The following is a 25,875-nucleotide window of genomic DNA, read 5'->3' on the forward strand; positions in this document are numbered from 1 at the left end:
GTAGTGAATATTTGTGTGTGTGATCCCCACCCCAATTTTACCTTCTCATTGGAGGGGTTTTTGGTAATCATGTCATGTTTAATATATGTGTGAATGCTTACTTGTTTACATGCTTTAGATGTATATGCTTTACATGGTATTTCAATTTACTTTTTGAATATGTGAGATGGTTATGTGGTGAATATTTTATGGGTCAAAGTTTAAAGTACTGATTCACCCCCGAACACACATCCCCCCCCCCCCCCCCCCACTCTCACAAGTTTACCTTTCCTATTGTAATTCCAACAATTGGTATCAAAGCCTAGTTCTCTGAAAGTGGAGCTTTGCAGCTTTGAGGAAAGATCTTGGAAATGGAAGTCTACAAGTTGGGAAAGATCATTGAGAATTAGTGAATTGAAATGCAAGTCATTCTACATTAGTTGAATGAAGCAAGAGATGATCTAAAGAAATCACTAAAGAGAAGGAAGGAAATTGCCATTGAGGAAAATGACACAGTACAAAGAGATGGACACTAATAATCAATTTACAAATGGGAACTCCAATGAATTTGATGTAGCAATTATAGATTTAATGGAAAAGAAGAGAATTCAAGTTAAAGAAATCAGAAATCTCAAGATAAAGCAAGAATCGCAAGCCATATTACTATGTGAAGTGACCGAAAAAAAAAAAAAAAAAAAAAAAAAGCTATAAAAGACAAAGTCATGATCAAAGATGAAAAAAGAGTTTTGACTAGTAGACCGTAAGATAAATCATCAGAGGTAACTAGGATTGCTAACATGCATTTAGAAACTTTGAATCAAATTATGAATGCTAACCATGAATTGAATGCCAAGGACATTGAGATAACAACATTGAAGTTGTAGAATGAATAGTTTAGCAATGATCTGAAAAGGGAAAAGGAGTTTGTTGAGAGATTCAATAAACCCAATGAAGTAATCAAATACTTTGAGCAGTTGATGAGATCTCCTAGATCTAACAATGACACATCTAGACTGGGATACACAAGTACTAAAGAAGGAGAATCATCCAAAAGTGCTGAAAAAATGAGTAATAAAGGTAAGAATTTCAAACCTACTTGTCATAATTGTGGTAAGAAAGGACATATTGTTAACATGTGCAAGAGCAAGACTATAAATCATAATGTTAAGCAGAAGATCATGGGTCACTATCATAAGTGCAACAATCAAGGCCATTCAGCACATGAATGCAAAACTAAGACCATGCACATTCAAAGATTTGAATGATATTGTTATAACTGTTAGAAGTATGGACATAGATCTTTAGAGTGAAAATCCAACCCAATGTGGTCATCAAACAAGAAAATAGAGGTAAAGAACAATGGAAACTTTTATAATTGGGATTATAATACAACATATAGTTTCCATTATTGTCAAGAGTATGGACATATTCTTCAGACTTGTATTAGAACACACTTCAAGAGTGACTACAAAAGGGGGTTGAGTTAAACCACATGTTTTAGCTATTTGAAGACTAGTCACATCAGCAGATATTGTCCAACAAGGTCAAAGGCACCAAGTTGTGAGTTCAATAAAGACAAAGGCAAAGGTAAGGTAGATATTGAAAATGACATAAATGAAATGAATAGGATGTGCAAGAAAAAGGAGGATTGCAACACATCAAGTGGAAAAGGGATCACTTCACCCAATGGGTCAGGTGATCACACCTTATCAAACTAAGCAATCAAGAGGTATGTGGGACTCATATTTAAAAAGTTATACCATGCATCAGTTCCAAAGGATATAGTTCTAAAAAAGATTACATATGTGTGAATAAAGATGCAAAGTGTTATTAGGAATAAAAAAAAAAAATCTTTAAGTTTTATCAATTTTTCATGTTACTACTGAGCTTGCAAGTGGATGTCGAGTGAGCCAGAAATCAGTTGAAGCCAAGCTTATAGATGTGTAAGCACTTAGCATTAATTGCACTATTTTAAAGGGCTATTTGATTGATTTATGCTTATTTAACATCATTCAAATTTAAGAGAGAGTAAGAAGAGCTAAACATGATCTAGAAATTTCATCTAAAATGTTTGCAGGAGATTTGAGTAGCTGGTTGACATCATTTCATCAAGATTTACAAGGTATTTATCATGTGTCGAGCTACACTGTTTCAAATTTCATAAACCCTAGATTTATAAAATGGTGTCTAGTTCTTCAAAAGAGAAAGGTGTAGAGGGGAAAGAGGTTTTAAATTTTTAGTTAGTTAGGAATGAGATAAAACCACCTATTTTTAAGGATATTCTAGACATAGCATACAAACAAGATCCCTCTGGTGCATTATCTATGATAACACCACAAGTTTAATGATTCAAGATGTCAGAAAGTGTTATAATTCTAAGATTGGGAGTATTGGTGACATGGAAATCAAAGAAGCATTGGAAAATTATGTGAAGATGGTGTGTTGAGGGAAGAATTCAAGATCATAGAAAAGAAAGGGTTAACTTGTGCCCTAGATTTCCCTAACATTTTCAAAACTAAGTGGATTAGGATTTTTTTGAGTAGAATTCATGATAGCTTAGTATGGTTAGATAATGGACCAATAAAAATCACAAAGAGGATAATTCATAGGGTAATAGGGTATCCAACCATAGATCATCCAAAGACTATGAGAAGTGAGTCCAAAGAAGTTATTGAAAAGAACACAGGGGCTGTGTGGAACACAAGAAGAATGACTATAGACACAATCATAGATCCCCTGATAGCTTTTGTAGTAAGGGTAATTGCACATAATTTTTATCAATCAAGTAGATTGAAAAGTGTACCCTGCATTGCAATGGATATGGGCTAAAAGATTGTGAAGAAAGATCATACATATGATCTTGTTGAACTACAGCTACAACAATTGATTGAAAATCTGGGTGTGATAAGGAAAGCAAAGAGTTCTCAGTGTAAATTCAGATCTATTTTGGTATGTATCTTCTTTTATGCACACAAAACATTTCCTACATTTGGTATTGTTGCATGGAAGATAAATAGGTCTGTTGTAGTTCAACCAGGAGAGTTCATTGAACTATTAGGTGATAACTTTGTGTTAGTAATGTCTAGTTATTTTAAGGATTTCAAACAATCCATGAAGAAGAGATTAAGAATTCCAGTGTCATTATTGGAAAAATATCATGATGATGTTTGTTTCCTAGTTGATGTTGATTAAACATTTGTTCAAGTAGAAACTCCTAAAGTGAGATGGATAAGGCCATTAGGTTATGAGATTAATGTTGATGAGGCCTCTATAGGAATCAGAACATTACTTATAGAAGAAGTGGACAAAGATGCCAAAGCTTTTGGTAACTATGAGTTGGACAAATCAAAGATTACTATAGAGTTGAAGACTGCTTCTGAGATTAGAAAGAAGGATAAATTGGTGAAGAAACTAAAAGAAAAATTTGGTGAAGGTGCCAAGGAGGACGAAGAAGAGGAAGAGGATAAAGAGGAATAAGACACTTAAATTCAAGCACCACTAGTATTGACACAAGGTCAAGATGAGGATCAATAAGAGGAAGAAATAGAGACTATAGAAGGCATTGAGAAAGTGCCTATTTCTACTAATCAGAAGAAGAGAAAGGCCAAGGCACAAGTAGTGACAAGACCTAAAAAGGTTGCTAAACCAATCCAACCCAAACCAACAACACCCACCATAAGGGCCATATACAAGTCATTACACAAAAGGCTAAAGAGGTAGCCAAGTCTATAGAGTAGGAAGGAGGAGCATAGAAAAGAACAAGAAGAAAATATGTTCCTCAATCTAAATTTGATGAGGAAAGGATTCAATCTGATGACAATGGTCAATTCAAAGTGGTAAGTCATAATCCATCTTTAGATTTTGATAACTTATGTGAGAATGTGAGAAACAATGTTGATTTATCAGGTTTCTCTCACATTGATTTTGAAAGTCTTGGAAAATTTGAGAAGAATCAAGTGGAGGAGACAATATATGCCATGATGACAACTTTTAAGAAGGTTCCTCTAGAAATTGCCAACTCCATATCTAAAAGTCTATATGAAAGAGCTGAGCAAAAATGACATTGTTGTTTGAACTTAGAAAGGCAAATTCAGGAGACATCCCTCGCCCAAGTTATGTTAGAACTCAACAAGGCACAAATATCCAAATCCATAAATAAATATTCTATTAGATTTGTTCCTAATTATAGGGCATTCAACATACTACAAAAAAACATAGAGGATGTTGTGAAGAAGTCCAAATAAATATGGAAAATCACATATGGACTAGCCACAGTCAAAGAAGGTGAACAAGAACCTTTTGAGGTCAAAGATGATGAAGATGATGACAATGAAGAAGGAATAGTTGAGGGAGGCACTGATATGAACATAGATTATCAGGCAACAACTGAGGAAAAGCATCAATAAGAACAAAATGTACAAGATACACAAATATCAAGTGTTAGCCCTACACAGATAATAAGCATAAATACTAAAACTTTTATAGTAAAGGATGTTTTTGATTCTACTACTCAGAACATAAATCCCCTAACAAAGGAAGACTTGAAAAAGATACTTGACCAATCCACACTATAGGCCAAATTATGTGGCAACCCTGTATTGGTAAGTATAGATGAAATTTAGAAATCAATGACTATAACTACAAGGGAGGAGGTGATAGCACAAGAACTACCTACAATCACTCCTCAAGTCACTAGTGTACAATCTTCACAACCCTTGGTTGTATATCAGAGGAAGGAGATAATAGAATGCACTATTAGTACATGCACAAATGGTACTCCAATCTCAGAAAATGTACCAAAAGTTACAACAGATAAGGTTAAGACAATTGTAGAGGATAAGGTGGAAACACAAGTCACTAATTAGACACAGTGTCAAACAAGTCAGGTAGATGCACCTACACCTCTAGCACAAGAATAAGGTGCAATTCAAATCAATGAGGTAGAGAAGGACAAGCCTAAAGAGATTCCTTTGACACCCAAGTCGAAGGAGCTAGTACCAATTCAAGCACTAGTAACTTCACTAGAATCTGGCACTCCTTCTAGTCAAACTCTTTAGAGGTCAAGCACAAATGCAACACCTTTGCAATTCTCAGTGTCAATTCCTAGTTCATCGGTGGTAGAAGAAATAATAACCTATGGAGATGCTTGTTGGAAATATAGAAGGAGTAACTGAGAGGGCGGGTCAATCAGTTACCACTAAAATAAATCCTAGATCCCTTAGATGTCAATAATAAATTTAGATTGAGAAATCTGATTACTGCTATTACTTAGTAAACACATAGAAAATGTTGTAACTCGGTAAATGCATAGTGTGAATTACTTTTAGCACATTTTATTAACAATAATTAACTTTCAAGCACAAGAGAAATAACATGAACACATGAGACACTGGGATTTAATGTGGAAACCAATTTGGGAAAAACCATCAATATAACTAGTTACTATTTTTCACTCTTCTAAAGTGATCCCTATTAGGAGCCAACCCTATTAAATGTTACAAAAAACACTATTAGGTGTGACCAATTTAGAAGATTTCATCACCCTGCTAGGAGTGCCCTTGCAAGAGGTCTTAAAAAATTCAATGGAATTTCCACTTTGTTACAAGATTTACAACTGGTTGTTAAACCAACTCTATTAAGAGATTTTATATCACTGGTACAATTGTTAGAGAGTAACAATGAAATGATTTGATTGTGATGTAACTCAATTGTTGAATCTAGATCTCTTTTCTACTTAAACTTAATCCTTCCTGATTGAATATTACTTTTTTTCTCCACAAGGATACTTGCTTATCCTTCAAGTTCGCTCGCTCTCTTTTCTTTTCAATTCAATCAACACACTTACACACACTAGAAATCTCAACTTGACCTTTTATTTATACCTTCCAAATTGTCAAGTCGGCCCAAATTCAAATTACAATAACCAATATTCATCATCAGAGTCAGCTAGAATCAATACATAAAATAATTAAGCTTCATATGCCAAAACAAGAAAAATTCTTCATAAGCCAACCCTGCTCGGTAGAAGCTAACTTTAGAATGATTTCCTGTGTTAACCAACAAAGGCTCTGTTAACACTGTGAACTTGCAGAAATCCTTTGGCAACCGAGTGAACTTGGTGAATACTAACTCTATCCAACTTTTCCTTTGTTAACCAAGTGAGCTCGGTTAACACTCTTTAGTACCAAAATTCTTTCAATGCCCAAGTGAGCTTGGTAGACAATGTCATCTATTTAGAGTAAACCTGTGAATGCTCAGTAGACAAGAAAAACTATCTTCACTGACCAAGTGAGCTCGGTAAGCACCATCTATCAACTGATATAACATTTTTGTAACATTAAAGACAACACACAATTAATAAATTGTATCCAACAATCTCCCTTGTTGGCATTGATGGCAACACAACATGTCATAGCATAATGAAATTTTGAGAACAAGAGTCTTTTTTAGAGAAATTTTCTCCCTCTTTGGTTTTACACAAGAACTTCTTCTTTATGTTGTATTTTCCATTTGCATAACTTATTTTCAAACTTCTCCCTCTACAAAATTTTAGAAAGATAAAGATATGATAGTAAACTTCTCCCTCTTTAACAACACATGCCAAAGACAACACATGCCAAATTTGTATCAATGTACCTTGATTACTGATTCATATGCAATATTCTCTTATTATGCTGCATCAACTAATTGATCTTTAACTTGGTTTTTGTTGATGCATCACTAAACTTTATTTAGTGAGCTTCAGATAGGGGAATGATCTCTAGCTTGCCTCTTAGATATAAGAATGCATCCTTAGGTAATGGCTTGGTGAATACGTCTGCAATTTGTTCTTTTGTATGGACATATTCCAATCTAATTTCTTTGTTCTACACTAGTTCTCTAACAAAGTGATATTTTATAGCAATGTGTTTTGTTTTGAAATACATCATTGGGTTCTTTCATATGTTAATTGCACTGGTGTTATCACAATACATGACTATTGGATCTTTGGTTTCAACCTTCATTCCTTCCAATAATTGTTTGAACTAAACAATATTAGAATAATTCACTACTACTACTTCATACTCTGCTTCTACTATGGATTGGGATGTGTAGTTTTGCTTCTTGCTTGTCCAAGATACCAACCTTTTTCCAAGAAAGAAAGCTCCACCACTTGTTCTTTTTCTATCATTAAGATTTCCTACCCAATCAGCATCAGTAAATACTTTTAGGTCTAGGTTTCCTCCAAGTTTGTACCATAAACCATAGTCTTCAGTACCTTTTAGATATCTCAAGATTCTTTTGATTTCCATTATATGATTGTCTTTAGGTTTAGCTAAGAATCTTGCAACTATTCTAACTGCTAAGGCAATATTAGGCCTTATGTGAACTACATACTATAATTTTCTAATCATTAATCTTTATAAGGTCTTATCTACTTCTTTGGAGTCATCATCTTTGGTAAGTTTGAGTCCATTACACATGAGAGATAAGTGTCATCTTATCTTCTTCTTCATCAGATTCATCTTTTACAACAATGTACACTATTTCATCTTCACTATTATTAGAATCTTTAGCCATAAAACAAGTCTTCTTACCTTTGTCTTTGTTGGATTTGTGACTTTTGGATTCCTTCTTGCATTTGTACTTGTAGCTCTTCTTCTCATCCTTTCTTTCTCTTTTTGGGCACCTAGTAGCAATATGACTAATTTCTTCACATGAAAAGTATATTAAAGGAACTTTACCTTTGTCCTTTCCTCTACCTCTAGAATATTTCTTTGCAAGTAAAGCTTCAACAACTTCAAGATCACTATTAGAAATTTCCTCTATTTCCTCTTCACTTTCTAATTGAATTTCCTTTTTTTTCTTGCCTTTTTCTTTGAGTGAAAGTTTGGCTTCAAATGTAGACTCAACATTTTTGGAAGATGAAACATAATTGTTGAAGTTGTCTAGCTCAAAAGCTGTCAATCTTCCAACTAAGATATCCAAACTTAACTTGTGATTCAGGTCACATCTCTTTTCTTGAATAGTAGATACTCTAATTGCATAGATAGGAAGCAATGTTCTAAGAACTTTACTTACAATATTTTCTTCCTTGATTTCTCCTTCAGAAGCTCTAATTGCACTAAGACTAGTTTTGATTCTTTCTACATATTTGGCAACATTTTCATCTTCTCTCATTCTCATATAATCAAATTGTCCTCTAGGGATTTTTGCTTTGGCTATCCTTACATTGTCATCACCACCATTAGATGTCATTTATCATGTTCCACATATCAAAAGTAGTTTTATAGTATTTGATCTCATCAAATTCATCATAGTTGAGAGAAAATGCAATATCAATCATCACGATGTTATGGTTCTTTTTCTCAGCAAGATCTCCAACAGATAATGTGCCAGTAGGAGTTTTGTATTCTTCATCAAGGTATTTGTAGCTTGGATCACTAATTGTGGCCAGATGAAGTCTCATGAGTCCCTACCATGCTGAAAAGTTGTCTCTATTTAGCTTTGGAATCTCTCTGTTGTAAGACATCTTGATCTTTAGCTTAGGACCTTGAAACCTTTCCTGCAAGCATCAAATGCTCTAATAACAATTGTTGGAAATACATAAGGAGTAACTAAAAGGAGGGTGAATCAGTTACCACTAAAATAAATCCTAGATCCCTTCGATGTCAACAATAAATTTAGACTAAGAAAGCTAATTACTGTTGTTACTCAGTAAACACATAGAAAATGTGGTAACTCGGTAAATGCAAAGTGTGAATTACTTTTAGTAGATTTTATTAATAGTAATTAACTTGCAAGCACAAGAGAAATAACATGAACACATGAGATACTAGGATTTAATGTGGAAACCCAATTTGGAAAAAACCACCAATGTAACTAGTTATTATTCTACACTCCTTTGAAGTAAGCCCTGTTAGGAGACAACCCTGATAAAGGTTACAAAACACACTGTTAGGTTTGACCTTGTTAAAGGATTTAATCACCCTACTAGGAGTGGCCTTGCAAGAGGTCTTAAAACAATTCAATGGAATTTCCACCTTGTTAGAGGATTTACAATTGGTTGTTAAACCAACTTTGTTAAGAGATTTTAGATCACTACTACAATGGTTAGAGAGTAACAATGAAATGACCTAATTGTGATGCAACTAAATTATTGAATCCATATCTCTTTTCTACTTAAACTTAATCCTTCTTGATCACATATTACTTTTCTGCTCCACAAGGATACATGCTTATCCTTCAAGTTCACTCCCTCTCTTTTCTTTTCAATTCAATCAACACACTTGCACACACTAGAAATCTCAACTTGACCTTTTATTTATACCTTCTAGATTGTCAAATCAGCCCAAATTCAAATTACAATAACCAATATTCATCATCATAGTTGGCTAGAATCAATACATAAAGTAATTAAGCTTCATATTCCAAAACAAGAAAATCCTTCATAAGTCAACTGTGCTCGGTAGAAACTAACTTTAGAATGATTTCCTGTGTTAACCAATAGAGGCTTGGTTAACACTGCGAACTTTCAAAAATCCTTTGGCAACCGAGTGAACTTAGTGAATACTAACTTTATCCAACTTTTCCTTTGTTAACTGAGTGAGCTCGATTAACACTCTTTCCTACCTAAATTCCTTCGATGCCCGAGTGAACTCAGTAGACACTGTCATTTGTTTAGAGTAAACCTATGAATGATTGGTAGACAAGGAAAACTATCTTCACTAACCAAGTGAGATCGATAAGCACTATCTATCAATCAATATGACATTTATGTACCATCAAAGACAACACACAATTAATCAATTGTATCCAACAATGTTAGCCTAGATGAAGAAATTATATTTTGCAAGTTTGATCTTGTAGAAATAACAATTGAGCAGATGGGTATACTTCAAAAAGCCTAGCAAGAAAGAAACATCAAGAACTACTCAGAAGGGAGCATAGGCAAAAGCAAGCTTTGATTGAGATCAAATATATTTTCTTAGATGCATTTAGTCTACCTACTCCAAATGAAGCTAAGTCACTCATTGAACAATTGACCAACATAGTGTAAAGAGTAAGTGATACAGACCTTGATACTAATGCCAAATTATTAGAATATTCTGAGAAGAAGTTTAAAAGTAAAGTAAATGAGAAGATATCTAGTGAAACAAGACTTACACAAGTTCTATTGGAAACAAAGATTGAAAGTGTGAAGAAGGTACTAGATAACACTTTCTATTTGTACACCAAACTATGTAATCCTACACCCTTGACACAAGAAATAAGGAATCAAATCCTAAGCTTGGAAAGTCAAATGAAATCATCTAGAGCTAAATTTCCCATGACTCCAGCTCAAAGTGAGAAACACTTCAGGAAACTCTTGCAAATCTAAAGTCAATTAGCAACACTATCTATAGATGAAGCCAACATAAGGGCTAAACTAATAAGCATTTAGACTACATTGACTCCTCACATGGAGATTCTACACAAGGAGTTAGGCTATGTAGAAGCCCTTATGAAGAAAGATCCCAATATTTCTACATTAGATGGCCTAGTACAACTTGTTGCTGAGTTGGCCATCCAAATTAAGTCTTTGGAGGTAGCTTATGAAAATTGGGATGCTACTCTTAAGATTATTCTTGAGGTCCATAAATCCTTTTTGGACAAACACACTATTAGTGTATAACCCATTGTCATCAGTGTCAAAAAGGGGGAGTAAGAGCTACGGGGAGAAAGTATGGGGGAGCAAGAATGGAAGAATAAGAGTAAAGGGAGAGAAAGAGTAGAAAGCAAAAAATAAAGAAAGAGTACCAACAATTGAGGAAAATCTACTTAGTAGGAGAGATTTTGATACAAAATATAGAACAAAATATATCAAACAACTTAGGGGGAGCTATAAGATTTTTGAGGTATAAGTTATTGCAAAATTTTGATATTTGAATTTTTGTATAGAAGCGAAATAGTCAGTTATGTTATGCTCATAAGAATAAAAGTATTAATACATGACCCAGTGTTTTTGACACTCATGTCAAAGGGGGAGATTTTTGATCTCAGATTGGTTTCGACAAGTGAGTGTCTATACACTTAATTCATTTACTTAGTTCATGTCGAATAAGTAACATATGCCTAGCACAACATATAAGTTAGAGCATGCCAAGTAAATAGTGACCGTCGAGTCACTCATATGTCGAGTCATTCAACCGATCAAATAGTATATACCGAGTGATTCAAGAGCTAAGTAAGTAGTGCATGCCAAGTCATTTAAATGTCAAGTGACAGTATTGAAGTTAGTATGTGCTGAGCACCAAGGACTTTAGTTGTTGAGTAACACAATTTTGTCATAGTTGTTTGTATTGGCATAAGCTACTATGTAACCCATTTTTGAGCTGACTTAAAAATTGAATTACGATATTTTGGTTATAAGGATGAATCTTAAGTTGGAATCCCTACGTATTACATGCACCCAATCAGGTAAAGGGAAGGTCTAAGAAAAAATATGGATGAATCATAGCTGTTGATTCATACATAACCCTAAGTCACCTAGGTCTTCTTAAGGAAGACAAACCCTAAACTTTCTGTTAGTAAGAAAGGGAGTGAATGATGATCAAGGAAATTTTTGCATGTGCAAACCAAGATATTCATGGTGACCAAGGCATTATGATTTGAATTGTATTTCAGAATCAGATAAAGGAGAACATGGGAAGGAAACAATGAAAAATAGAGAGACATTTGATCAACAAGGATCAAGTACACAACAGGATAGAGGTGATCTATCATTAAGCATAAGAGTGTTAATCCCAGGATCAATGTTGAGACATTCTAACAGGTGAATCAATTAAATCTCTTAATAGAGTAGTCCTATTAGGCTATATCAAAATCCTCTAACAAGGTGCTTACTTAATTATGAGTTGGAGTCCTTTAATAAGGCAAACTTCTAACAAGGTGTTGTAATCCTTTAACAGGGTAAGACCTAATAGTCTTTGTAAGCCTTTAATAGGGCAGACCTTTCACAAGGTAGATCATCTTTCATGATCAGACATTGTAACCTTCATTGGATACACTTTGTTATTATAGTAGTGAAGATTTGCGGGTGTCATCCCCACCCCAATTTTACCTTCTCATTAGAGATTTTCTTGGTAATAATATCTTGTGTCATATATGTGTGAATTCTTACTTTTTTACATGCTTTAGATGTATATGCTTTACATGGTATTTCAATTTACTTATTTATATGTGAGATGGTTGTGTGGTGAATATTTTATGGGTCAAAGTTTAAAGCACTGATTCACCCACCTTAGAACCCCTCCTCAGACGTTTACCTTTCCTATTGTAATTCCAATAGGTATGCTTGTTGATGAAGATGTTGTAAGCCAAGTTATAAATTAACAACAATTTTCTTCACTGTTGAGTTGCATTCAAGAACTGATTTATAGTTAGGAGCCAAGTTGCAGATAAAAGCTAAGGTACATTATGATTCTATGACAAGTGTACACGAAATAGATGTTGAATTACCTGATAGAGAAGTATATAGTGATTCTGAAGTTGATAGACCTATTGAAGAAAGAAGAGTAGAACCAAAATTGTCAGAGTATGTTAAAAGACATCACCCTACTGAACAAATTATTGGAGATAAAGATGCTAGACCAATGACAATAAATAGGATGAGAAGTGATACATGTTTGTTTAGCATGCATGAACCTAAGATAGTGAAAGATTCATTAGAAAATGAGGATTGGAGTAAAGCCATGAAATAATAGATTGATTAGATTAAGAAGAACAAAACATGGACTCTAATTCCCAGACTGGAGGACAAGAATGTGATTGGAACCAAGTGGGTGTACAAAAAAAAGTTACATAAAAAAGGTGAATTCACAAGGAATAAGACAAGATTAGTTTGCAAGGGGTATGCACAAGAAGAATGAATAGATTATGGAGAAATATTTGCCCCTGTTGCAAGATTGGAAGGAGTAAGAACTCTACTTGCTTACTCTACATACAAAGGTTTCAAAGTTTATCAAATGATTGTGAAGTCAACATTTCTGAATGGTATATTAGAAGAAAAGGTTTACATAGAAAAACCTAAAGGATTTGTTGATGCTAACAACAAGAACATGGTATGTAGACTACACAAAGATTTATAAGGTTTAAAGAAAGCCCAAGGAGCATGGTATGAAAGGCTTCACAATTATCTTGTGAAGATTGGTTTTGAGAAGATTGATGATAACTTCAATTTGTACTTGAAGACATAAGGAGGTAAAGTTATTTTACTAGCTGAAATTTTTGTTGATGATATCATATTTGGAGGTCAAGATACATTATGTAAGGCATTTACAAATAGAATGAAGAAAGAATTTAAGATATCTATCTTTGGGAGAGATCAATCTTTGTTGGTTTTCAATTATATCAGATGAAATATGGTATATACATCACTTAATCTAAGTATGCAAAGGAAGTATTAAAAATTTTGGATTTGAAGATTCAAAACCAGTTAGCACACCTATAGTGACAGGACACAAAATATCAAAGAATGATGATTTTGTTGATGTGAATCAAACATTGTACAGGTCTATGATTGGTAAATTACAATATGTAGTACATAGGAAACTTGACATTGCGTTATCTGTTGGGATTGTTGCAAGATTTTATGCAAATCCTAAGGAGAATCATTTTATGGCTATTAAGAGAATTATTAGATTTTTGAAAGAAACAGAAGACTATGGTCTATACTACAAGAAAAATGAAAAAATTGAGTTAAGAGCCTATACATATGTTGATTGTGTTGGAAACATTGATGAAAGATAGAGCACAAGTAGTGGAGTATTTTTCTTAGAAAAGAGGTTGGTCACCTAGACCACCAAGAAAAAAAATTGCATATCTCAATCTACTATTGAAGGTAAATATGTGGTTGTTGCAATAAATTGTACAAATATGGTATGGATCAAATAGCTACTCAAGGGTATGAAGGAGGAAATTACTGAACCTATGGTACTTTATTGTGATAATGCAAGTGTTATAAACATATCAAAGAACTCTATGATGCACACAAAGACTAAGCACATTGTAATCAAGTATCATTACTTGAGAGAGTTAGTTCAAGATAAAGAAGTGAGGATGGAATATGTGAATACAAAAGAATAGATAGCTAATATATTCACAAAAGCTTTACCTAAGGATGCACATGAATATCTTAGAGGTAAACTAGGGGTGATACCCCTATCCAAAGCTACTTAAGAAGCATGAGTAGTTCCTTGCATCAGTTGAGCTGAATGTTTTATCTTAAAACTTTATACAGTGGATCTTACTTTAGGAGCTACCTCGAGTAATGAAGGACCTAAATTAGAAGACTTACAACCACATGCAAGGTGACAAAGGGAGAACTTGAATTGATTATATCTGCATATATAGATGACAAGTCTCTGGCATTGTTGTCAAAGAGGGAGATAGAATATCTTAATATAATAATTAGAGAGAAATAAGTACTAAGAGATATAAGTACTGCCAAAGATAAATAGACATAGATACTTGAATATCAAAATGAGGGAGAGATACTCTAAATAGGGAGATATAAGAAAGAGGGAGCAATAAAGGAACTTGAAAAGATCACATTACCCTACATAGAGGAAGGACATATACTACACTACTAGCGGGATAAATTTCAAAGATTTTTTTTCTTTTTGGTATTGGTTTGCCATCAATGTTAAAGAGGGAGATTGTTGATATACGATTGTTTTGAAGTGAAGAATCTATAATGGAACAATCATTATTTTATCAATGATGTCAAACCTAATAGGTGCTAGTGAGACAATTACTTTTTGATCTGAAAGCTATTATTTAGTTGATTGATGAAGAGGAGATAACAATAGCACCTAGAGAAAGGTTGAGTTATTTGGTATGTAAAAGAAGCACTAAGACCAAGTAAGACATTGATACTATAAGACATTGATACTATAGTGTATTGTATATCTACTTAAAGTCTGAAATAAAAGATTACTCAAGTTAAGACTGGAAAAAGATCAAGTAAGAAAAGTGTCTACCAAGCCTTGTGGAGCAATCAGTACAAGTCGAGAAAAAATTAGTAGGAGCTTAGCAAAAATTAGAGGAGCCAAGAAAAGATGAAAAACGGTGCAAGCCAAGTGATTGTTAGTATATGCTAAGTAAATTTTAGTTGGTGTCGAGCATAAGTAAACTTTAGTGTTGGGCAAGCGAACTAGTGTTGGCCGAGTGATAGAATAGTATAGATGTCGAGTGACAAAAAATAATGTCAAACTGAAGATTTGACTAATCTAAGCTGACTAATTTGATTTCTTGAATTATGTGAAGCATGTGGAAGATAACTATGATGAGTTGGTAGCATAGAATTCAAGGTAAACTATTTTGAGTTTAATTCAAAGAAGATTGTAGAAGAAGTTTCTAAAGGAACCAAATGGAAAAGTGGGTGAATTCATTGTATCCTAACTAATCCTACCAAACCTTAAAATGGATGGTTGTGGTTAAGCACCAAAAGGTCTAAATTCTTTATTTATAGAGATAGTTGGTCAAAAGCAAAAGTTGTCATGTGTGAGAACCTAAGGAAGACAAGGATTCTAGGGTATTGCTTCAATCAATGGCCGAATAGAGGTGACTACAGTTGGCATGCAAAGCAAGAAGGCTTAAGAGTATGAATGCTTGAAGGGTGAACAAGGTATCAGAGCTGAAGTGTATGAATGCCAAGTAGAATGGAGGACTGAAACAAAGATCTATAATCTACAAGTGAGATGTAATTTTTTATCAGATCAAGCCTTACTGTTACTTTCTAATCATTGTGTCAATCTAGGGTAAATCCTTTGGATTAAGGTTGACCTAATAGTCATTTGTAAATCCTTTAACTGGGTGACATTCTAATGGAATGGTCTAAATTTCTCTAACAATGCTCACTCCTAAAAGGGTGATTGAAATCCTTTAACCATGTCAGCTTTAATGGTGTGTATTGTAACCTTTAACAAGGTTGACCTTTCATGGGGCATCACTTCAGAAGAGTGAGAATTAGTAGCATGTTACTGGTGGTTTTTCCCAAATTGGGTTTTCATGTAAAATCATTGAGTTAAATTGTGTGAATGTTCTTATGTTGTTTCATGTTTACATTTCTGCAAAGTTGTTTTGACCTAGGATAGTAACCTACAAAGTCTAAGTATTGTATGATCTATTGGATGCATGCATGATAAGGTTTTATTGATATGGGTCTACTAAACATTGAAAAGTTTTTTTTGTACATCTGGACCTTGGATAACTAATTCACCCCCCTCTCAATTATTCTAAAGAATTCCAACATAAAGGGGTATTTTTATTTTTTGAAAAAAGTTAAGTTTCGATAGAGAAATGAGATTTGACCAAAATAGGTTTAGAGGTCCTAAAAGGTGACACAGATCTATGCTTTTAACCTAGTGATATTGATGATCAAAAGTCTACACTTGGCTTTGTTTTCTATCTTAATTATGGTCTTATCACATGGACTTTCAAGAAGCAACATGCTCATGTATTATCATCTAAAAAGGTAGAATACATTGCAGTTTTGCTAGCTTCAAGAGGTTTTATGGCTTTGATAGTAGATAAAAAAGTTTAAAATTCCCCCTAATAGTTCCACCTTGCTTTGGTGTGACAATCAAAGTGTTATACACATTTCTCAAAACCCAATTGAGCATCAATGGACCAAGTACATTGAGCTTCATATGCACTTCATCAAGCATTTGATTCAGGATGGCTCTTTTAGCTTGGAGTATATTCCCCGTGTTGAATAATTTGCAAACATCTTCACTAAACCTTTTACATCCCCACAATATCTTCAGATGCATTCTATTCTTAAGGTGAAGGAAGTTGTCCTTGGGGGGTCTTAGTGCTGAGTCATTCCTTCCTTCTTTTGTGTTTATCATTCTTCTATCTCACTTTGGATTAGAGTTTTTCCCACATGATTTTTCCTATTTTTCTATTTTTCTTAGAGATTTGGTTGTGTTGGGTACCTCATCAAGCCATGTTGTCAGGACCCATTTATGCTTTCAACATTGTAGTTTGTTTTTCTTTTTAATGCATTGTTTGTAGCTACATTGTTGGTCATCTTAGGGGGCGTGTTAGAGTAAAGGATTAATGTAATTTCATTTATTAAATTACCTTTACTCCCTACTTAAGATTTCCCTTTATGCACATGCATTCCCTTTTAATAATTGAATATTAATTATTAGATTTCATTTACCTCTTAGGGTTTCCCTTTAGGTTTTATGGTCTCATTCTATAAGGATTGATCAATTGCATATTTCATTTATTCTCTTAGTTTGATAATATATTCTTTTATATTTTTAGAGCCAAACCCTTTCCTTCTCTTGTCTTTTTCTTCTCTATGACAAGTTCTTGCATGAAGGTGTTCTACTAGATTAGTGGATTTGTTCTTATCAAATACTTCAACAATAATGCCACTAATATCTCAATATGTCTAACAATATTGCCATTTTTGAAATACACTAATTGAATTCTATGTCATCCACAAATCTTCTAAAATCTTTGATTATTCTAGTTACTTGGGATAAGATTCCACTTTTCTTTTATAGATTCAATATTACATAAAAATCTCCCAAATGATAAAATTATCGATGTTTCTTAATGAAATATAATTTCTCAGTTCCTCTCACACTTCTCCTTTGTGCTAATAGGTCCATAAATAATAAAAAGTGATATTTCTAGAGAAAAAATTCCACTTCCAATTCTGCAACACATACATCTTTTCCTTAGTTCCATTATACTTATATTTACCAAATTATGACCCCACAATATATTTAAGATTCTCATTGATCAATTTTCTTCTTACAAGAATCTCTCTTATCCTCTACAGTGTTTAATGAACAACCCTCCTTCCTCTTTGTTATTTTTTATTTCTAACAATAATATTATATTATCTTTTAGTTTTTATAGAGGGCACTTCATTGTGCACTATATGTCAAGGGCTAAGAGACCCCTAACATACCTTGTGGTTAGCTTCATTTTATCCCTAAGGGAGGACTTCACTACCTTAATCTTAGTAGAAAATTCAAATATCCTAATTAATAAATTTCAAAAGATATGTCTTTCCTCTTTTGTTTGTTAGTCTTCTTTCCATGACCTTTTCTTATTTTTTCACCAATTTCATGGCTAATTGACTACTACACTTATCGTCTAGAATCCCTAGTTTTTCGTGTTCAAATATTTATCCCTCAAACTCCAAATAATCCTTTGTAATTTTTTGGGGGGTATTCAAACCTTTACCCTTTTCCTCTTTAGAACTTTAGAAGAGTTATTTTTAGCTACATTTGTTTCTTTCAATTCTCCATAAAAAAAATTTTGATCAGTTCATTTCTCCATAATTATTTTCTAAATCAATTATGATTTCTTTAGTTGGATTTGGGCCTTGTGGGAATTTTGTAATTGCCTTTGGGATTGCCATATTTTGAGCATTCTCTTTTGGCATCGCTTCTTTATGTCTTGGCTCCATTACTTCTAATTCTTGACTTGTTGCTTCTTGGAAACCCATTTCATAAAGATTTTTTTGATTTTTTTGGAAATTATCTTCCATATGGTCTCTACTTTTGTATTTTAAACTTTTAAAAAAAATCTTCTCCAATTTCCAATTGTTGGATTTAGTTTTTGTCAATAATCTTGATTTTTTATTCTTTTCTAAATCTTAAATTGATTCCAATGATTTTGATTATTGCATTTGAATATGAATTTCAATTTGCAAGATTTGTATAAATGTTAATAAGTATTCGATTAGGTTTCAACCAATTTTCTACACGAATTCCTTAGACCAAAATTCAATTGAGAGATTTTGGAGACAAATTCATTGTGTTTTTTCATAAGGATCAAGCATAGAAGCTTCATAATCAGGAGACAACCTTTGCATATACAAAGGATACTTCCACATCATGCATAGCCCTCCCCACGTAATCTTGTCTCCACTCTTTGTGGGCAAAAATGACAATGAATAAATTTATCACCATACATCTTAATATAATCAGTCTTCCATGTATCTTCTAGATCCATTATTTGATCTTTTCTCTTCTTATTTGTGACCCAACAAACCTTTATATTATTGTCAGTTCTTCGAGGAAACCTAAGTCAAGTGTTTCTTTGGTGACATCAATGGTAAGGAATTCTTCATAAAGTTTTAAATGTTTATTTTTTCTAATTTTCCTAATTTCTCTTGATTAAATTATACATTTGACACTTCTTCTACTTCTCTACAATCTTTCTACATTTTTGGAGACATTTTTTTAGAATAGTACTAATGTGGTTTATCCATCATTAATCCTAACACAAATTACACCTACCATTTTCTTTAATTGTCAGATTTACTTTATTTCATCATTCATCTCTACTAGATATTATCTAAATTAATTATATTCATTTAATAATAGCTTATCCTTACAAATACATTTAGGCCCCATTTGGTTGCAGGTATCAGGCAGGAATAAGAAAATCTAAATACTCGCATTCGCCAATTCGACATTTGTTTGTAAAATACAAAATTGGATTTGGAATTTGTCTATCCTAATTTGACCCGAAAATGAGCATAGTAAAATTCCTAAAAAAAGATGGAATAAGAATAGCGTATTCTTATTCTAGTTTTTTATAAACCCAATTTGATGGATTGTCGAGTTCGTGACTTTGTCATTTGATTGTATTTTGCCACTCAAACACATTTTTGGACTATTTTTTCCATTCCTCATAAGATATAAACTAGGTCAACATTATTTAACATTTAATATGTGTTTTTTTTAAATAATAAAAAAGACTAATATTAGATTTGATATTTTTTCTAAACTTTCATAAAATTATCTTTACAAATAAATCGTGTCTTTAGTTTTATAATTAAAACCATGTTGAAGGATCATTTAAATATCATAGTAATGATCTCGACTTATTTGTATTTTAAATTTTCTTTAATATATTCAAAAATAAAATGATTTTAGTTTTAATCTTATATTCATTAAAATAATTTGATTTAATTTAGAATTAATTTTATAATATATAATATAATATGTCCTTTGAATTTTGATGAACTTCAAAGGTTGTGGTATATCTTTCACTTATAAAGTCAATTTAAAAAATAAAATAAAGGCTAATTAACATAATTTGGCTTTTTAAAAAATTAATAAAAAATGAGTTTTTATAAATTAAAAAATGTTGTTTATTTAAAATATTAACAAACTAAAAAACAAATAAATTATTAAAATCATAAAACAAGACTTATTCTAAATCCTATTTCAATTGTTGTAACCAAACATAGAATATGCATATTTCACTCTTCTTTTAGGTCAACCAAATAGGTTCAAATGATATTCTAGAACTTATTTTAAGAATGCATGAATACTAGAAGAGAGCTTATTCCAGCATAGAGGAATGCTGCATTTGGTAATTATTGCATCCAAAAAATAAAACGTATTCCAAATCCTATTTCAGTTGTTGTAACCAAACATAGAATATGCATATTTTGACTCCTCTTCCATATCAACCCAATAGGTCCAAATGATATTCCAGAACTTATTTTAAGAATGCACGAACACTAGAAGAGAGCTTATTCCAACATAGATGAATGCTGCATCTAGCAATTCTTGTAGTCAAACGAGCCCTTAAGATAAACATGAATTTTAATCATATGTAAACTAATTGATATTACCATTTTTTTAATAATTTTTAATTTTTAAAAACTTGTCACATCATACAATACAACCAAGTTTACATTTCATATTTTGTATTAACAAATTATTAAATCCTCTTTTTATCATTAAATAAAATATATATTTAACAAATGTGCCACAATGACAAACAATTCCAAATAAAAATGTGTTTTTTTGGTAAAATTCTAGAACAAGTTGACATATTAGATATGAAATTGAAAATTTATGTAAGAAAAATGTTTTAATTAAGTGAATTAGTTAGCATTGAAAATTATTCAATTTAATTAATTTATTAATTAATAAAACTCAAAACTATTATTTAATATCGATATTCATTATTCAATTGCTATGTTAGATTTGAATCCAATGTTTAATATCTTATATGCTCACTATCATTTAACCACCCACCATATTTGCTTATCATCATACTAATGATTTTAACCACGTGATACACACACATATGAGTGTTTTTTTTGTTTTTTTTTTCAATTCCAAATTTAATGACAATTGGTAATAAAATTAGGCAATTGAATTTTCCACATTTTTCATAACCCTATAGATTTTAGAATATAAATTATAAACCAGTTTATTAAAATCTATAAAACCAAAATCCAGAAAATCCACATAATAACATTATGTCACATGCAAAAATAATGATATCTTGTTCATGATTATTATTGTACCATTATTTATTTATTTTTTATTCCTAATTGAGTTCAAAAGGAATTTGTTCCTAGAGGATTCGGTCAATCACCGGCCATTGGCAGTTGCAGGTCAAATTCAAAAAGCACAATTTGGAATTACTTGTCCTCTCTACGGTTTTCTGGTGCCCACGTGTTTGCAACTACTTTAAAAAATAAAAGCTAAAAGATTTTGGAATATCCACGTCATCCGGACTTGGTCTACTCTATTATTATTTCCTTGTCAAATTTATTGAACTCTACAAATGAAGACAGGGAAAGCTGGCAAATCTACAGTGCAAGTACCACGTATCACACCATTTTTTTTTAAGAAACATGTGTTTATTTTTGCGGGTCATGTAAATGGGAATTTTTGTTTATTTATATTATTTTTACAATTCAACATGTTTCATAAAAGATGTAAATCTATAAGATTATAATATTAGAACTAGTATAAGTTTCTAAAATCAATGCATTCACAACTCTAATATAAGTTTCTAAAATCAATGCATTCACAATGGTGGTTGGATTCAATTGCATTCACAACTCTAATATAAGTTTCTAAAATCAATGCATTCACAATGGTAGTTGGATTCAATGAGTGGATAAGGTTCTAGGAGATATAAAGTCTAAGCTCTTGATCCAATTGAAATGTAGATCTTAGTTCTCATGAGTTATATTAAACACATTTTGATTTACCTATCACATTGTGTCATAATTGATAAGGTGTTGTAAAAAATTAATTAATTAATTATATTGTTTGAAATCTAAAATTTGATAAATGATACAATTGAATATATTGGTATTCATAAAAAAAAAAAATTTGTTGTTGAATCTAAGTAAGTTATAATCTTTAGATCAAGAGTGCTTGAAATACATGAGTTATAATCTCTAAGTTAAAATTTCAAATATAATTCCAAATTCCTAAAAATATCTAATGAATTTTAATTCAGTTTTAAAGCCAAAATAATACGTTCGTATAAGAATACTATCATATTGTATTATAATTGATAAGAAATTCTCAAATTTTTACTATATATTTGAAATATGAATTTTGGTAGATTATATAATTATAAATTTGCAATCAGAATACTTGAAATCCTGCACAATTTCTAGTGTTTCCAATCAAACCAAAAGAAGGCCAAGACAAAATAACAAAATAGTTAAAATTACAATTTCAAATAGCTCTCAAAATTAAAAACTTCCAAGAAAATAAATGAAAACTATTTTTTTTTTTTTGGACCAAAGTACAATATGGGTCTGCAATCTCTCCGCATAGGAAGCTTATATCACAAATAATTTGAATGCAAAATGAACTCTATAATCAATGAATAAGACAATTCTATGAAGTATGGAACTTGTGATAAATACAAGTATTCTTCAATAATTGTATGATCTCATATAAAAAAAAATGCAATCGATCACATGCAAAATGAATGGATAAGCTTAATTTAAGGTAGGCCAGATGTTGTAGATGTGGAGGAAGGCATGTTTCCCTGCTGAGTATCTCCAATACTTGGATTCCATTCTTCTGACATAAGCATGTGTGTTGAAGCTTCATAAGTCTCTCTCAATTCATGTCCCTGTAATCTTTGGCCCATTGGAAAGGGTTGCAATGAAGGATAAAGATTAGCCATTGGGTCATGTTGGAACAATGTGTTTGCACCTTGGAAAGAACTCAGGGTTGGATAACTTTGTGTTGTTGAGACATTGGATGGTGTAGATTGATCACTTGGCCACATTCCTGAAGAATATGTCATGGGAGATATGCTTCTTTGGGGTAGAGGATTCAAACCAGTAGAATCTCCTTGTTGCCATAAATACCCACTTTGTTGTGAAAAACTTAGAGGATTATTCATAGACATATTAGTATCTATATGGGAAACATCCATGGACATTAATGGGGAATAACCATGCATAGTTGGGAATGTAAGGGAACGTTGAAAGGGAGGAAATGAATAGTTTTGAGTGGTGCGAGGTTGATGTGTGGTGAAGGGATAGTACAAAGTTGGTAGAGAAGATGTGCTTCTTTGCATATGAAGAGGAATATGGGTTTGTGGAGAAGTTGTGAGTTGTTGGTTTCTAAGAATAATTTCATCAGGGAAGTTAAGCTTGGCTCTTGCACCTCTAAAGTTGATGGCAGCAGTATCATAGGCTCTTGCTGCATCTTCAGCTGTGTCAAATGTTCCCAACCAAACTCTTGCTGCCTTCTTTGGATCTCTTATCTCAGCTGCCCATTTTCCCCATGGCCTTTGTCTCACTCCTCTATACCTCCTCTTCTTTGTGGCCTTCTCCTCCTTTGCATCACTGCTTTCCTCACATTTTGCAGCTATAGGTTGCTCCTTTGTTTCTGCTGATCCTTCCCCCTTTTCTGCTTCAGCAACTGCTTTCACAAAATACATAGATGTGAATCCATTCTATTTGGGTATTGCAAGGACAAGAAAATACAATAGGACCGAAAAAAAAATGTAGTCTATGTTTTTTTAATGAATATGTGTCTCTATTATTATTAGTATCTAAATACATGCATCTACATTTTAAAAAGGTGGGTAGATAATAGATCACTTCGTAGAATCTACATTCAAATTCCAACAAAACGAACCAACCTTTTTTATATTAAGTTCAATGTATATACGTGTTTGGACTATAACAAAAATATCGAGTTTTCAACATAGAGTCATACTTAATTGGAAAATAACAAAGCACTATTTTCTTGAAGGCATGCATAACATCTAACATGAAGATTATGGAGCTACAATAAAACACTCTGCCTTAGAAAGAATATAGTGATAGATGCGTTTGGGTAATACCCATTAGAGTTTCATGAAGGCTACACTGTCATGATATAGAAAAGAGGATGTCTAAGGAATAAGGTGGTATTAAAAAGTTTTCTATCAGCGGATTTAAGTTCATTGGTTGGATATTAGTATGTTTCTATCTCTACGATTGAGACTACAATTATGTTTCAGATTACTTTTGTGAAATATATTCTTGATTTTCAATACAAATTAATACTCTGGTATCAAATAACAAAACAATCTTATGCATAGTATAAAATCCTCCATCAAAGAAAAACCATAATATGTACTGTGTGGGTTTCTCTAACAGCCTCTTTAGTGATCTTAAACTATAACTTCAATAACCCAAATGACCAAGGCTATGGTAAGCTTCGCCCTTGGAAGATTGGGTATTTGCGTGGGTTATGGGTTTGAAAGTAACAATGTTGACAAGAGAGATCTAACAAGTAAACCAAAAAAATCATAACTTGGGGATCTCTAGTCACACATATTATCATTCCCTAACACACATCTAATAATTGTCATACACAAACATGTTATTCCCATGATACTAACTCTATGACATAATAGATTGCCAATGGATAATGACTTACCAGAGTCAGAACTATATGAGTCATGTGTTTCTCTACTTTGTTCACTTGGGCCACTTTCCATGATGGCTCTCTTCCCCTTGCTTATGTTTTCTCCTTCCTTGGCACCCTCTATCTGACCACCTCCATGGCTCATGATCAATAACTCATCTTCTCTCAATCTCTTGTGCCCTGATTGAACACTTGTTGATAAAACATTATCATGGGCAACCATAGATTGATCCAAATAAGAGCTCTGATCTTCTTCAGGGGCACCCATGACACGAGAAAGAGCAGAGACAATCATGGACATCTCATCTTGGGCATTCATTCCAACCCTCAATCCAGGAATATCAACAACATTAACATTCTCCCTACCTTGTCTTTCACTATCTTCTCCTGAAGAAGATTTGCTCTGCTCCCTTCTTTCCATTATGACCTATGTTCTATGTTGTTGTGGGCTACAACCAAATCTTTTCTCAAGAAAACAAAATACACCATTGGGGTTTACATTTGGCCTCTAGACAAGGATAGATATGATAACAAATGCCTATATCCTCAAATGGGTCGGTGAGATTTGCACGCAAATCAATACAAAGTTTTACATTTTAGGCATGTCTGTGGGAGAAAGGCAAACCTTGGTACAGATTTTAAACGTGATGGGCAATTGGGCTTTTGCCCATTTGAATATATTCCATCTAGCATGTAAACTGTTTGTTTAACATCCACAGACCAAACACTATGTGTGGTCAATACTTTTGTGTTGGTCCCTCCAATGAAAAGGAGGAGATTTAAACTACGTCCACATTGATTCTTGAAATAAATTGTACGTAGGTGGTTTCTTTCTTGGCATTCCCATTGTATTTGGGTAGGCGGAGAGGACTGAAATGGTCTGTGGTCTAACTCTTTTTGAGGTAGGAGGCGTCAACGAAATGGTGGGAATGCTCTGACATGACGTACTCGTGGGTGATGTTTCTTGACTGCGTAAGCTTTTCGTTTTAACTCTAATTAATAATGGACTCCTTTTCGTCTTTTGGGGTCTCTCTACAGCGTGATACGCACGGCCTCAACATTTGTTAGTTAATTAGTCGTTTGTGACTCGAGACTTGGCATAGGTGGCAATTTCCGAGAAGAAGCTTCTCACAAAGTTTTAGCTTGTTTGGGAACTTTTGTAGCATTTTCTCACTAAGTGGGCATTTTGATT

The 25,875-nt window shown here is 32.8% G+C and overlaps 1 protein-coding gene across 1 annotated transcript; it reads right to left on the reverse strand.

Annotated features, from left to right (window-relative positions):
* Nucleotides 1-22,464: 22,464 nt before the first annotated feature.
* Nucleotides 22,465-25,335, reverse strand: LOC149571783 (uncharacterized). The gene is made up of 2 exons (XM_089813192.1): nt 24,696-25,335; nt 22,465-23,687 (listed from the first exon to the last, which is right to left on the reverse strand). Exons 1-2 carry the CDS (start codon nt 25,102-25,104, stop codon nt 22,756-22,758), a joined length of 1,341 nt encoding a protein of 446 aa, XP_089669318.1. The 5' UTR covers nt 25,105-25,335; the 3' UTR covers nt 22,465-22,755.
* Nucleotides 25,336-25,875: the final 540 nt, after the last annotated feature.

Source organism: Cupressus sempervirens, chromosome 2 (assembly GCF_028749045.1).
Source record: "Cupressus sempervirens isolate cs-2001-9-10 chromosome 2, ASM2874904v1, whole genome shotgun sequence".
Taxonomy (NCBI): Eukaryota; Viridiplantae; Streptophyta; class Pinopsida; order Cupressales; family Cupressaceae; genus Cupressus; species Cupressus sempervirens.